The following is a 16,138-nucleotide window of genomic DNA, read 5'->3' on the forward strand; positions in this document are numbered from 1 at the left end:
TAACCAAATTTCTTAATCTATACGAATTGGTTAAAATGAACAAGTAAAAAAGATGGGAGGGAGTATAATTTATTAGAGGTTGTAGATTAAATTTTAAAAAAATAATATTTAATTTTTCACAAATTTTCTAAACATACAAGTAAAAAAGACCAAAGAAAATATCTAAAATAGTAAAATGAGATTAGTAAAAAAGGATGTTAAAAAATCGAATCAAAAAAATTATATAGAAAAATCAACATTTCTCTTTTATAAAGTTCAGCCAAGCCCAACTCCAAGGCCCATAAATGAGTCCAAAATTAATCACGGATCCGGATCCGGATCCGCTACACATTGAACCCGAACCCGAATCCGAATCCGAATCCACTATCACCTTATCCTAGCGCGGGACGGTTCCCGCGGCGATACCTCAATCCACGATGCTCGCTATTCCGGCGCCTCCACGAGCACCACCAGCCGCCGGCACCGGCGCTTCCATCACGGCCTCTTCTTCTTCTCCTTCCCCATTCTTCGCCTTCATACCTAGAATCCGAGTGAGGAGCAGGAATTGCGAGCATATCCGTGCTGCCTTGAAGGAGTCCCTCGCCTCCTCTTCTCCGAATGCCATTAACCCTGCCGCAAAGTCTTCAGCGAGACGAGCTGCGGTTGCCGAAGTGAAAGAGTCCACTGACTTGGATTCGGCTCTCTTGAGGTTTCTCCTCTTGATTCCATTTGATTCTTGTTCTAGCATTTGAATTCTAGGGTTTTGGTTGGAATTTGATGTAGGTATTGGAATATTAAAATGATAGATGAGCGGAATTTAATGAGGGAACATGGGAGAGATTGAGGGTTTATCTACTATTGGCCTTTTTTTTTGTTTGATGTTTACCTCCCACTGTTTCTTAGGCACTATTATTGCTCATTTTGAATTTCTAGGGTTTTGGTTGGAATTTGATGTAAATATTGGAAAAATACTGTTTATTAATGATAGATGAGAGGAATTTAATGAGGAAACAAGGGAGACATTGAGGGTTTATCTACCATTTCTTTTTTTTGTTGGATGTCTACCTCCCATTGTTTCTTAGGCACTATTATTACTCAAAGCCTTGGCTTTTCTAATTTATTTATTTATTATTTATTATTTTCTTTCTATATGCTATGTATGGTTTGTTCAAATTTTGGGTGTTCCGTCAGGAAGGTGGTCTGAAGTTGGTTGAAAGTCCCATTTCCGTACAACAAGGGCAGTGATTTGGGGAAGTGAAACTGATGTCTTACTTTCGGTGTTTATTTTGGTGGAACTGACATGTGCCTGTAGTGGCCTGTCAATGTGATACCCACTTCCCCTGCTTCAGTTATTTTATACTGACATGGCTATAGCATAAGTTTAGGCAAGCAGGCACTTCCCCCAATTTATGACAAAAGGACACTTGAAGGAGGGGAAGTTAAGCCACTTGATCAAGCAAGTATCTTATATAGGATTACCTTGGAAAATCAGGCGAGATAAATAAAAAAAAAGGTAGCTAATAAAAGAAAAGAACTGCAATCTTGAAACTACTGTTGTGCACATCAGAATTGTTCGTTGTGTAGGACACTAAGAACTTCTTTCACCCTATATTTTCCAATGCTGTAGAACGACTATCACTCTAATTTATAGCAATTTTTTTTTACCCTACCACTTTATCAGCTATGAAGATCACTAATTTGATATGAATGCTGATAATGTGATATAATTTTGCTATCTCAATACAGAGTAGGGGGAATACTGCAAGCGCATGACTTAAATGTAATTCTACGCCATTTTGGGGAGTCAAAAAGATGGAATGAAGTTTCTCAGGTTGGACAAGTAGAAGAACTTTTTTTTTCCTTTTCAACTTGTCTATGTGCATGGTAGTGCAATATTTATGCTTGTATCTCTTGCTTGGAATAGATGTAAGTGAATGGCCTCAAATTTTAGTTACAATGGATTATCTAATTGCAATTACTTGCTTGGTTTGGAAAAATCTTGTGGACTTGATATGTCCTTTTCCTCCAATGATTTGTAATGAATTTGCATATGTAGTTTGTCTCACCTTTCTTTAAATATCCATGGTGCACAAGCTTGATTTTTGTCACTCACCTTAAATGTCGAATTCTACTTTTGAGGCATCAGAGTTCGAATTTTGAAGTAAATATTGACATATCATATTTTGTTATTACAATATTAAGATTTAGGAAGACCAAAATGGCCTTGCATATTGCATTTACATTATTTTGTATTCCATTTAAATCTTTAATCTAAGATACCATCTGTTTAGCTCTCATAGTTTCACACTATACTTCCTTTATATACCTTTTTGAGGTTTGTGCACAATTACTAATATTCTGCATTGCTTAAGTTAGCAAATATAGATATAAATATTTAATTCCGGGTCACTCATCCTATCAGTGTAAGCTGTTAGCTTGAATTGTGCATTTGGGCCAGTGCAATGAATGGTTGGTTTGCCTGTAACATATATTATGTTAGTTGCGATTGAAAGGCTCTTTTGAAAATCATATTTATGTGTGTTTAGCACACCTAATCTTTTGATTTTGAGATTTCTTTTTTCTAATGTAGGTAGAGGTCAATTTATTCTGCATCATTTGATGGGTTAGTGGTTCTCTTTAATGCAATTTGTAAGAAGACACAATTTGCGTGACACATTTATGTATAGCAGGCAATGGATATGTTCAACTGGTTGGATTATATATTGTTATATTTAATAGTGATGGTTACTTCTTGCCTGTGTTGTTTTTTCAGATTTTTGATTGGATGCAGAGATGTGAGAAGCTCAATTTTGCTTCTTACAGCAGTTTTTTCAAATATATGGGTATAAGTGGCAACCTGATGAAAGGTCTACAAGTTTATGACAGTATATCGGATAAGTCGACAAAGATGAATGTGTCCGTTTGTAATTCTGTTCTTGGTTGTTTGGTTAGGAATGCAAAGTTTGAGAAAAGCATGGAATTGTTTGATCAGATGAAGGATGATGGTCTCCAACCAGATTTAGTCACTTACAGTACTGTATGTGATATTGACTTTCTTTACATCCTAACCTTATTATATTGTAAAATTTGGACTTCTGTATGGTTTCTCTTGTTCATCTGGTAGATGAGAATATTTATCCAGCCCTAAATTTTTAACTAATGCCTTTTTCTGTTTATTCTAGCTTTTAGCAGGGTGTGCCAAAATAAAATATGGTTACATAAAAGCAATGCATTTAGTCCAGGAACTTGAAAATAATGGGTTACACAAGGACAGTGTAATCTATGGCACACTGATATCAATTTGTGCTTCGAATAATTTGTCTGAAGAAGCAGAGGCATTTTTCCAGCAGATGTTGGATGAAGGTTGCTGTCCTAACATATTCCACTATAGCTCTTTGCTGAATGCATATTCACTGGATGGGAATTATACAAAGGCTGAAAAGCTAGTAGAAAGCATGAATTCTTCAGGTGTGGCTCCAAATAAGGTGAGCTTCATTTCTACTTACATATGTCGTTTCCTTTACGGAGTAATATATATTGTGGCTTGTACTCTTTTTCTCTTTCTAACAAAATGCTTCCCCTTAGAATATGCAGTCACTAAAGGCGCACACACACACAAGTTTCTTTGTCAATTTGGTTTCAATTATGCAGGCTTTCTATTAGACATATATGTTTTTTTCTAACAAACTATAACTTTTGCTTTGGCAGGTGATTCTTACTACTTTATTGAAGGTGTATGCCAAAGGGGGGCTTTTTGAAAAAGGAAGGAAACTCCTAACTGAGTTGGAAGATTTGGGGTTTGCTAAAGATGAGGTAAAGTAAAATTTGAATTTTAATACAAACCATATAAATTGTAGCTTTCACTTTATTGTGGCTTTTCCCAACAAAATCCACCCAACTTCTTATTGTTATGATTAACCTGCAAAGTTTCCGACATTTCACAAAGAATCAGGTTTTCTGCTTTTGATGACACTTTCTTAATTGAATAACTAGAAAATGGATTTGTGTCAAACCCCATATTAGGGTGGTGAGGAGGAGCTTGGGCATGAGCATTAGTATGATTAGTTCTTTGTTGCACAGTGACCTATAGTTCATTTATATTTCATTGTGTTTAGATTTCCACTTGTGCAATACACATCTGTTTATGTGCATTTAGATCTGATTGGGATTCAAATTGGCATAAATAAGATCATGAATTTGTACTGACATTAGAAAACTGGTTCATCACCACGCCTTCACCTTCTGGGGCCAAAGTTTGCACTATATGGGGCTGTTATATATTCCTCAGTCGTACATAAATTTTCAATCGTTATCATCCACATCTTTATTTTATTGGAATTGGTCCTGCCATCTGTCATTTTAGCCTTTGGGATTTTGCTTTTTGATTCATTTTTACACATGCTAACTTCACTTGCTCCTATGAACCTTTTATCAATGGAATTTGGCCATACCTAGAAGCATTCTTTCAAAGCATGTTGTATTACTTTTCTCCCTTTGTGAACTTATTTATGTTCGTCTATAGATGCCATACTGTGTCTTGATGGACAATCTTGCCAAGTCGGGAGATGTACAGGCAGCAAAGGCAATATTTTCTGAAATGAGGGGAAAAGGCGTAAAAATTGGTAAGTTCTTCAAGACTGAAGAAAAACAGACCAAACTTTTTTTGGCTCACACCTGATGTATCATCTACCACTAGCAATCTAATAACTTTCTGTAGAGTCTCTACAACATTATTTTCCATTATTTTACTTTATTTTATTTTAATATTCTTTGAATTCTGTCGTCAATGACACCTCTTTGACAGCCTGTGGGATGGATTATGCAATGCACATGAGTATTTGTGCATGTTGAGCATTTGCAAGAATGATCACTTTTGGTGATCTATCAATCAAATTCGCCATTAAAAAAAAATTTATATTTATAGACAATGGCAGATTATGAATTAAATCTATATCACTGTTGTGCTTGAGCTTCATGTATTTGCTTATTGCTTACAGGTGAATATCTGAGGTAAGAGTGTATGTAAGATAAATATACATCATTTTACTTGAATTTATAATAATTAGAAATCTTTTAAATATGTTATCATGTTTGCTTCTCTACACTGCAGATGGACACTCCTATAATTAATCCCTTTGACTGTTATGCTCTAGCATTAAGATATTCAGGCATGTGTTTTACCTGAGTAATCCCTTTGACTGTTATGCTCTAGCATTAATATATTCAGGCATGGGTTTTACCTGGACTTATAATTAGTAAATAGCTGTCTAAATATTATAATTTCTTTCTCATTTCTGCAGATGGATACTCTTACAGCATCATGATTTCTGCTCTTTGTCGAAGTGGACAACTGAAAGAAGCAAAGCAACTAGCCAAGGATTTTGAGGCCAGTTATGCCAAATATGACTTAGTTATGCTAAATACACTACTTAGAGCGTACTGCAATGCAGGTGATATGGAAAATGTAATGCAAATGATGAGGAAAATGGATGAGCTGTCAATATCTCCTGATTGGAATACATTTCATATCTTGATTAAGTATTTCTGTAAAGAGAAACTGTATCACCTTGCCTACCGAACAATTGAAGACATGAACAAGAGGGGCCATCAACTTGATGAGGTAATCTGTCATCAATATTACATCTGCAGCATGCTATACCAAACCTACTTTCTGCCATTATGGTTTTGTTCCCTTATTGTTAATTGTCCTGTGGCACATTCCTCGATCTGTGAATGAGAAGTTGCATAGACCTATACACAAACAAAGCTGCTTCTTGTTTTTGAGGGGCAAATATTTTATCTGACTTTTGTTTGATCATCGGATATGGAAGTAATTTTGCAATTTTTCCTGACCTTAACAAGTATTGAAGTGACATTTTTATTACTTGGAACCTTATCACAGACTCTTAGGTTATCTTTATATGAGTAGATATTACATGCATCTTTGTGTTTATTTCGTTTAAATGTGCACTTCTTGTGGAATTGAGGTTAGGATTTCATTTATGAATTAAATTGTGGACACTATTTCTCTTACAATGAATCAGTTGCATGTTTAAGTGAGACTTTTTCTTTTTTCAGGAACTTTGTTCTGTGCTAATTGTACAATTAGGACAAGGTGGATTTCCCTCAGAAGCATTTTCTGTCTATAATTTCCTGAAGTATAGTAAAAGGAATATGCGCAAGATCCTTCATGAGCAGATGCTAGATATCTTAGTTGCAGCGGGGCTTCTTAAAGATGCATATGTTATAATGAAGGTATATTGTAAATTTTCCATTTGAAACTATTTTATTTAACTTAAAACCACAATTGGTGTGATAGGATAATGCGGAGTCTATATCCAATCACTTGTTGGAGAAATTTGCAATTACATTCATGAAGTCAGGCAACATAAACTTGATAAATGATGTTCTGAAGGCATTTCACCGTGCTGGCCACAGGATTAATCAGGTATACGATCTGATTCCCTGACCTCTTCAGAACTTCTTCATAGGTTTCATTTCTATATTAGCAGCATATTTTTGGTAGCTTCAAATTTTCTCTGTGAACAAGATGCTTACATGCCATTAACTCATTGTTCTGTGGTTCTATTAAATTGAGGTGCTGTAATTGGCTGTAATAAAACTACTCTGAAGGTTCTTATGCGTTTAGAACTTAAAGTGGGCATGAGTGCCCTGATGGGTTTTTTTTTTGGGTGCACTTAGTATCTTTTTATGACTCTTCTTGCTTTAATATCTCGCGTGAAGTGTCTTGGATAACTGTCTTGGCACGAGTGTTGCGTAACTATTTTGGTGTTTTTTGCCTTCATTTGAAGATCTTTATTCTCTTTTACCCGTGTTCTTGTAGTTCTTATGATAAATACTTCTTTTGATTCTTTAGATTTAGTAGATTTTCATCTAATTTAACACAGAAAAACATTAGGATTTGACATTTCTTTATGCGAGTTTTAGGAGGTGTTTCGTCGTGCTATCACACGGTATATTGGCAAACCGGAAAAGAAGGAGCTTCTTTTGCAATTATTACAATGGATGTCAGGACAAGGTTATGTTGTAGACTCATTATCGAGGAACTTGCTTCTTAAAAACTCAGGTCTGTTTGGGCCAAAGCAGCTCATAGCTGAAATCTTATCTAAACAACAAATGATGTTGAGAAAGTCCAGCAGTTCAGAAGTGAAGAAATAGCTCCTGAATGGTAAGTAGTATATTCAAGTTTCAGGGATCATATAACTCAGATCATGGTTAAGCTTTGCATTTAAATAAAAGTATACATTTCTTTCTTTCACTTATAGTCGGAATAAATTCAACTTTCACAAATTCATGTTTGACCAACATACTCAATAATAGAGTAGTGAAGATGCTTATATTCTTCAAACCAAATTTCTCTACAATATGCTCATCCCACTTGAGCATATGCGGACATAACAGAACAAGTGTCAATAGGTACCATAGATATCTGAAATGATCCAAGAGGTAGTTCTTTGTTTTGTCACGACATAATGCACTGTACATAGCTTGGAAGGCCAGGAATCATTCTTCGCAAACTGCACTTCAGGATTTTTCTGTTAGTGCCTGGGTGAAAGCTTCAATTCAGAGAGAAAAGAAAAGACAAAAAAAGGAATTATCATCCCTAACAATGTTGAAACTGGGACATCTATTTTCTATTTGACTGATTTATGGATCCACATGTTATGTTGGGAAAGCAGGTTCTGTCTTTTTTGTAAAGAGAGCAGTTTCAAGTAGATGATCATGCATTTGTCTATTGCCTCATTTTGAAATTTTATTACTCTTAAATTTCTGCAGTTCAACTGACCAGTGTTTTGCAAAGTGACTAAGTCCAAAAGCCTTTGCAGGTTTATTTGGCATGCTGATGACAACCTGTTCCTGCCTATACATATGTTGCCTCGCCTGTGAATTGTATGTTTACTGGTCCATGACTAATATAGTAAACAGAGAGACATTATTTCCTCAATGATTCTTTAAGCTTAAAGGTTTGCGGGTGTTGATGGTGCTAACTGAAATGTGAAGTTGGATTTTTTGCTTGTATTAACAAAGCACCTATCTCTTTTGTAATACACCAGTATTTTGATAGCTTAACCTTTTTATTTTTTGGGAAATGCAGGAAAAGTTGCACAACCTTACAACTCGGTTAATACTCATACTGTAACAATGAAGGATGGAATCTAATGTTCTTAAATGTTTGTTCTTTCTTGAGAGAGTAATAAGAAATCAGAATCTATATCTGATTAGATGTCAGTGCAGCAAAAGTTCAGCTGTCCAGAAACTGTAGTGGAATATAACTTTTTTATGTTTATTCTGATCTGACAGTCATATTTAGATTCTGCACAAAATGCATGAGTTGTTTGAAGGTTATCTATAGTGTGCTTGAGAGAGTATTAAGAAATCAGAATCTATATCTGATTAGATGTCAGTGCAGCAAAAGTTCAGCTGTCCAGAAACTGTAGTGGAATATAACTTTTTTATGTTTATTCTGAGTCATATTTAGATTCTGCACAAAATGCATGAGTTGTTTGAAGGTTATCTATAGTGTGATAGCTGGCTGTTGCTGCAGATTGGTTTATATTGAACAACATGGCTGTCTAGAAATGGGAGGAGAAATGGAGAATATATGCTTAGAATCTCTACATGTAAAATGATTTCATTCATTGCATAAGCCGTTCAAAGTGCTTGCAAAAAGCTCTACTTGTAAGTCCTTTCTTTTTTAATCTGCTATGGTTTACTGATTCCACAGCCCAGCTAGCCTTATGTGCTCCTGCTTTTCAATGTTGGAGGACTATCTACATAGGAGATGCGGAGGAACAGAACAATAGCATTCGTATTTATTCCCACTGCACTATATATGCCTCCAGAATGCCTTTACAGACTCTAAAGCTGCAACTGAATTTGTTGCTGTTCTTTGGATTTTCGAAGTGATCATCTTCATGCAAATGGTAATCTACTAAATCTTCCTTTGTTTCAATGTCTTGCTAGTTTTGTTTTATGTGATTTTTGTTCTTTCTTAGTTGCTCTCTAGGATGTGATTTTAGTTTCTGTTTCGCAACTGTCCGTCCTTTTATTTTATGTATTGTGTGGTTCTAGCATAATTTTAAGTTACTGTTATTACTTTTGCCTTGCTTGTCTCCAAATAAGAGAAATTTGGATTGGTTTAATATATTCTTTATTAACAAAGGCATCTCCTTATGCTTGAATTTCTCGTTCCCGTGGCTGTTACAATCATCATCTTATTCTTATTGCTGCCGCTGTTGCTGCTTCTGATGTTGTGTGGTGTTATACTTAATATGAGTTTGATTTCAGGAGAGTGAGAAGAAAGATAAGGGTGCAAAGAAGATGAAAACCATAAAAGTAGGAATATGGGGAGGGCATGGAGGCAGAGCTTGGGACGATGGTAGTTACAATGGCATCCGAGAGATTACACTCAAATATGATCGATGTATTGACTCTATCGAAGTGCTGTACTATGACAAAGCTGGCAAACCTGTCAACTCCTCCCAAAAGCACGGCGGCACTGGTGGCAACTAGACTTCCCAAGTGTGTTCCCTACTCATTGTTTGTGTTATTATTTATTTTCTTGATATTGAATTGAAACTCACCAAAAACAGGATTGACATGAATTAGATTCAAGTTTCAAAGCTCACTTGAGAAACTGCTTTTATTCTATTAGGTTAAGCTTCCATGTTTGCTAATATCAGAACTAGTTCACCATTTTAGAATGAGTCAAGCCCATGTAACGCTAATGGTAAAATTCTATACTTCAATCTGCAGATCAAACTGGATTATCCAGATGAGTTCTTGATCAGTATAAGTGGCTACTACGCACTGGTTGTTTATGGTGGTTCTCCGGTCATCCGCTCACTTACTCTGAAGAGCAATAGGAGAAGCTTCGGACCGTTTGGGATTGAAGAAGGGACGCCATTCACACTGTTGATGGATGAAGGTTTGATTGTTGGTTTTTATGGAAGAAGTGGGTGGTATCTTGATGCTCTTGGGTTCTATCTCGGCCATGTTCTCAAAACTACCAGTCTCTGCCAATCAGTGCAACAAAAGCTCCAGAAGTTGGGCAAACAATTCGGCTTCTGATGTAATCCAACCCTCAACACTCCTACTGATACTAAGACCACCAAGTCTTTAGTTTAGAGCTTATTTTTCTCTATATAAATCTTTTATCTGTTTATCATCCACCTATATATATTCATATATATGTTATGTTTGTGATGATGGTTTGTTGTATTGTTGTGATCATGTAATTGTTATTTGATCTCCTAAACCACCATTTGATTATTCTTTTTGTTCATCTGTGAGTTGAGATTAATTTTATTAAAAAAAAAAAAAAAACTGTATAACATTCATGGTCTTGTAATATGGTTGATTTGTTTCCAAGTCTGCAATTGATGTGAACTTAATCAGCTGAAATGTCTACCTCCAAAGCATTGACTTATAAACAAGGGAAAGCCAACTTAATTTGGTATCCTTGGTTCAGTGATTGAAGAGCCGCAAGGAAGTCATGGGTTAGTTTGAGTTGTTGACAAGTCCACAGCATATTATGTTAATAAATTAATTTAGTTGTAAGCAAATAAATCATGTATTAGCCTTTATTTAATTACTTCCCTTCATCATGTCTCTTTCTTGACATTGTTAATGACGGCATGATTAGGTATTTCTCTGTAAGTCTAAAATTTATTTAATGACTTTTTCTATTACACCTTTTTTTCTTTTCTTTTCTTTTTTTTAATCTTTTGTTGAATGTTTTCGTTAAATGTATTTTCTTATACACAGTTTCATATGTGCTTTATGTACGTTATAATGACAGTTCAAAATTTATCAAACATTTATATTAAACAAAGGGTGAATATAATGTTATCATGATTTAAAATTTGACTCGAATTTTTAGAAGCTTCAATGAGTTATGGACCTATAGCTTTAAGCCGTTTTTAGAGATAACATACGGTCTTGACAAAATTTGAATTTGAAAATAAATCACTATACGTAACTCAATAATTGAATAATTTTGTTTATTTTATCAACAAAAATTGTTTATTTTCACAAATATTTTAGGTTGGTTTCAAAAATCTATTCAAATAAAAAAAATTGACAATTTAAAATAAATATTTTTCAATATGTTTATGTGTGTATATCTATAATGAATCGTTTATACACGTGTGTATGTTTCAAATCTAGGGAAGTTGTTTTCTACTGTTGGAAAAAAATTCAACCATCTTCATCGAGTTTTTAAAATTTCTGTATTTATAAATAGTAACACAATGAATTTAAACCGACTAACAAAACAACATATTTGATTGATGGTGTAATATTTTTTTATACTTTTTATCTGGCTGCTACAATAAAATATACCTGTCTTTCACATTGCTCTTCTCTCTCATCCTTTTAAAACTGTGGAATGTTTTATATACATTGATAGGACATGCTACAACGCTACAAAGAGCAAAAGATTTTAGATGAGTTCAATTATAGATATATGTGCACAAGTGGCATGGTTGGCAGGATAAAGTAACTAGATTATGTTAATACTTTTTTCCTTGAATACCCGAAGTTAAAATTTATATTTGTTTTTAAACCCATTTAATGAATTTTTTTAAAAAATTTTATAAAAATATAAAATATATTTACCTTTTTTGCTTTATTCATTTTGTAAAACTTAAAAAAAATAATTATCAATCTATATTTTGATAAAATTTGGACCAATTACCCACCGTAAGCTAGCAATTTTCTCAAAATAATATTTACTTGGGACATTTTTTATATATATATATATTTTTTTGAAAAGGTGGAGAAATCAATTTTTTTTTTAATTTACTTGAGACATCTTGGTAATATTTTTTAGTTTTATAAATATCATCTTATTCTTGGCTTTGTTTTTATTTTAGAAAAAGGTGATTCAATCTCTTTATTCTTTATATTTTTATAAAAAATCACAAAAAGACAAAAAAAAAATCAAATTAATGTGATTTTGTTTTTTTTAATAATAAAGAAAAGCAATAGGAAATAAATAGTCAACAAATGTCAAATGGCAAATAAATTGTGATCATTGAGCCTCTTCCATTGGACCATCAGTTCGTCCATAGATAAATAGAATGTCACATCTCCAATAATGAAATATAACGCCACCATTCAATTCATACTTTTCTATTGGGAAATCAGACAAGCCACTTTTCAACTTGTGGTTGTTTTCTTTACTTTTTCCATTGCCATTTATTTTCCATTGGGTTATCATTGATTCATTATATATATATATATATATATATATATATATATATATATGTTATGTATAATTACCTAGTGAGGATAGGGGGATGAAAAAAACCAAAGTACATGAATTTTGATCTAAAGTTAATTTATGGTTTATATATCATATTTAAATTTAAGAGTTATAAAGTTGATAAGTAGGATTGAATAAGAACATTAATAAAAGAGTTTGTTATGCTTGTATATATATATATATAATATAAAATAATTTTGGTTTCCAAAAGGATATATATATATCTTCTTATAAATTTTTCAAATAGGCAACAAGTTTTGGTCTAGCAGCATTGACCGTATTATAAAAAAATATTGATATAAAAATTTATTTATTCATAATGAGTCCTTAATTATGGATGCTACTAAATGAGAATATATAACAAGGCATTTAATTTTTGATTGTGAGCATACTCAAAGTATGTATTATGTATTGACTTATCATATTTATTAATAAATAAATAAATAAATAAATAAAAATTTAAAGTGTTATATATATAAGAAGTGATAGTGAAAACCAAGCGGTCCAAGTCAAACATAATATTTAATTTTTCATCACGCAGTCTCATTTTGTGTCCAAAACACTGCAAGTTAGGTATTGGCTCTCCTCAAGCTTTTCTCATGCATACCCTTCAATAGTTGCTTAATTATATATACATATATATGGTGTATATATATATTAAGGTCAATTATGATCTACTTATCTAGAACAAATGAATAGAATGGTTTACACAAATATTTTCTCTAAAGTAATGCATAAAACATGTTAAAAGACTATGATAGGTTGACGGATTAATTTTTAAAAACAATTACATTTAATAATATTATTATAAACCTACTAAATAAATCATATGAGTCAGGTTAGATCATTTTATATTTTAAATAAATCCAATTTAAGTTTTAATATTTTGACCAATTTATTAAATTTACTTTACTTTCAAACTCTAAATTTTTTTTTTAAAAAAAAGTTTCGAAGGGAATCTAAACCACCATCATGCTAACAAGAAGCCAAAAACCACGTAGTATTTCTTTCATAATAAATAAAATAAAACAAAATAATTAGAACCCAAGGTCAAAAAACAATAGCAGGGTTAGTTTGGACTGAACCATGGGTTACGGAAACACTATCACAGCCTCACAGGAATAAAATAAAATAAAATAAAATAAAAATAAAAATAAAAAAATTATCAAATGGATTTGCGGACCATAGATAATAGTAAATTATCAAATATCTTATTCCATCAAAATTTTGGTATTTAGTACTATAGAACCCATTGATAAGCACCATCCACATCAACTTTATCAACTTGACTTGTATATACAAAACACTACCACCACCAATGCCTTTGCTTCTACCTCTTCTTCAACCACATCCTTAGAAGAAGCCATTAAAGCCATTAAAACCTTTCTCTTTCTCTCTAGATCCCTCTTATCTCTTTTTTTTTCTCTCTCTCTCTCTGTGTATACATATAATAAATAATATTATTAATTAATTTATATTTATTGATCTATGGGTATGTGTTTATCATCTTCATATGAAGGGAAAGAAGAGAGTGATGAGAATATAGTGTGTAGAGTGGAAGAAGGGGGTTTATGTTGTAATAATGGTGAAGAAAAAGAAGAAGAAGAAGAAGAAGGGATTAAAAGTTTGGTTTCTTTGTATTCTCAACAAGGAAAGAAGGGTCCTAATCAAGATTGTGCCATCCTTTACCAGGTACCTTCTTTTTCTTTGATTTCTTTCTTTATTTTTGTGGCTTTTTTTTTTTTTAATTATTAAAGGTTTTAAGTAGAGCTCTAAAAATAGCTCTTTGATTATGATGTATTGGAGTTGCAAAGTAAAGTGATTAATTCTTTTCTTTTTTTTTAGGGGTTATGAGGAACATTTCTGAGTTAATTTGTAGAATAATTCTCATGGTTTTATACCTTTTAATCAAGCTACAAAAAGACTGCTTTCATTTTCTTGCTCTCTTTCTCTATAGCAAGTGATTTTATTTGGAGTCCATTCACAACATAGATTAGAAAAAAGAAGAGAAATTTAGTTAAGTATTTCATAACATATATATGTATAAGATTGGTATTACAAATTAAATCCCTTGAGAAGAGCTTGAAATTATATCCAGATGAGTAGTTCTGAGGTAGGTGATCTATGGAAAATAAATAAATTTATAATAATGTGTGCATCCTTTATGTTAAAAGCTTGCTGCTATCTGATTGCTTAAATTTTACCTACTTTACAAATCAGAGTTTTGTTTTGTTTTGTTGTAAATAAAGCTATCTGATTGCATAATTATTTAACAAGTTCCCTCTCTCTCTCTCTCTCTCTCTATATATATATATATATATATCTGATGAAAATAATTGGTATATGTGAAAATCCAAGATCTGATTGTAATAACAAGTGTAAATTATGTGTGGATGAATCAATTGACTTGGTTGTTGTTTTGATGAAATGCAAAAAGGGTTATGGAATGGAAGGTGTGTTCTGTGGGGTGTTTGATGGACATGGCAGGAATGGTCATATGGTTAGCAAACTAGTCAGGGATTACCTGCCATCAATATTAATCAATCAACGCGATGCGCTTATGTTGGCCGACAACACCGGTGTACTCACTGATAGCGATGATGATAGCTCGGTCGATGATGAGGACTACTCGTCGCCATCGCCGGCGTGGTTCGATGAGTGGAAACAGGCATGCATCAATGGCTTCAAAGCCATGGACAAAGAGCTTACATTTCAGCCTAATTTGGACTGCTCCTACAGTGGAACAACAGCAGTTACTATCATTAAGAAGGTATATAATTAACCAAAAGATTAGTGAAAGACCTTACAAAAAAAACAGAAAAACTGAAGTTTTGATGATCTTGTGCTATGATGTTAGGGCAATGATTTAATTATTGCTAACCTTGGAGATTCACGAGCGGTTTTGGGAACGATATCGGATGATGGTTTCTTGAAAGCTGTTCAACTAACAACTGATCTGAAACCAGATTTACCAGGTAAGATATATGCAGTTCTATAAAGAATTGACAATTGTTCCCATATCAAGATGCATAAAACTGGATTTCAAAGTTGTGAACTCTGTAACATTGAGAGTTTTCTATATATATCAATACCAGTAAAACAAGTTGAGTAATGGGAATTGCAGAAGAAGCAGAAAGAATAAGAAAGAAAAACGGCAGAGTGTTTGCACTGAGGGATGAGCCAAGAAATTATAGGGTGTGGTTACCTAATGACAACTTCCCTGGACTTGCAATGGCGCGCGCCTTTGGAGACTTACAGCTAAAAAACTACGGCATCATCGCTGTCCCCCAGGTTTCATACCACCTCCTGACAAGCAGGGATCAATTCATTGTGCTAGCAACTGATGGGGTAAAACATTGCTATTTCCATTACTCTGAATTCTTAAGTACATTGATAAAAAAAACATTCATTTTTCTAATGCTGGTCTCACCTGAGAACACAGGTATGGGATGTGCTTACTAATGATCAAGTGGTGGCAATAGTATGGTCCACGAGTCGCAAAGAGGAGGCATCAAAGGCGGTAGTGGATGCAGCTGTCCGCGCTTGGAGACGCAAGTATCCTGCATCAAGAGCGGATGATTGCACTGCTGTTTGCCTCTTTCTGCAAGACCTGCAAATATGAGCACAACTTGCATCATTAGTGAAGGCATATGATGTTTCTAACTTTGTTTTCTAACAAGGAAAAGAATGTAGAACATTTGAAGGAAGTGGCCTATATTACTGTTTTTGTGCAAAAAGAGCAACCACTCATGCGGATCTTCAGAAGCTGTTTTACACTTTTGAGCTATTCAAATGGTATGCAGAAAGATTACAGCAAGAACAAAAGCAAACAAGTGCATTAAACTCAACCAGAACATCTAAAATCAAGAA

The 16,138-nt window shown here is 33.5% G+C and overlaps 3 protein-coding genes across 6 annotated transcripts; all 3 read left to right on the plus strand.

The window, feature by feature from the left end:
* The first annotated feature begins 249 nt into the window (after positions 1 to 249).
* On the plus strand, positions 250 to 8,823 carry LOC120258448 (pentatricopeptide repeat-containing protein At1g10910, chloroplastic). 4 transcript variants are annotated; one of them, XR_005536000.1, is made up of 12 exons: positions 251 to 688; positions 1,726 to 1,810; positions 2,753 to 3,016; positions 3,162 to 3,464; positions 3,688 to 3,792; positions 4,502 to 4,601; positions 5,280 to 5,599; positions 6,058 to 6,234; positions 6,299 to 6,427; positions 6,928 to 7,168; positions 7,827 to 7,890; positions 8,096 to 8,397. XR_005536000.1 is itself a non-coding variant. In XM_039265866.1 (11 exons), exons 1-10 carry the CDS (start codon positions 417 to 419, stop codon positions 7,156 to 7,158), a joined length of 1,986 nt encoding a protein of 661 aa, XP_039121800.1. In that variant the 5' UTR covers positions 250 to 416; the 3' UTR covers positions 7,159 to 7,168; positions 8,726 to 8,823. The 4 variants fall into 4 exon arrangements, 3 of the variants coding, with proteins under 3 accessions (XP_039121800.1, XP_039121799.1, XP_039121801.1); XM_039265866.1 differs by lacking the exons at positions 7,827 to 7,890; positions 8,096 to 8,397 and adding an exon at positions 8,726 to 8,823 and having other exon boundaries at positions 250 to 688; XM_039265865.1 differs by having other exon boundaries at positions 7,827 to 8,397.
* On the plus strand, positions 8,788 to 10,272 carry LOC120258450 (jacalin-related lectin 19). The gene is given in 3 exon segments (XM_039265868.1): positions 8,788 to 8,924; positions 9,289 to 9,522; positions 9,757 to 10,272. Coding segments are annotated over 3 exon segments (558 nt in total). The 5' UTR covers positions 8,788 to 8,915; the 3' UTR covers positions 10,072 to 10,272.
* A 3,299-nt stretch (positions 10,273 to 13,571) lies between these two features.
* Positions 13,572 to 16,044, plus strand: LOC120258188 (probable protein phosphatase 2C 12). The gene is made up of 5 exons (XM_039265546.1): positions 13,572 to 13,960; positions 14,706 to 15,038; positions 15,126 to 15,243; positions 15,393 to 15,616; positions 15,711 to 16,044. The coding sequence occupies exons 1-5, from the start codon at positions 13,757 to 13,759 to the stop codon at positions 15,888 to 15,890; spliced, it is 1,059 nt and encodes a 352-aa protein (XP_039121480.1). The 5' UTR covers positions 13,572 to 13,756; the 3' UTR covers positions 15,891 to 16,044.
* Positions 16,045 to 16,138: the final 94 nt, after the last annotated feature.

This window comes from Dioscorea cayenensis, chromosome 4 (assembly GCF_009730915.1).
Source record: "Dioscorea cayenensis subsp. rotundata cultivar TDr96_F1 chromosome 4, TDr96_F1_v2_PseudoChromosome.rev07_lg8_w22 25.fasta, whole genome shotgun sequence".
In the NCBI taxonomy this organism is placed as follows: Eukaryota; Viridiplantae; Streptophyta; class Magnoliopsida; order Dioscoreales; family Dioscoreaceae; genus Dioscorea; species Dioscorea cayenensis.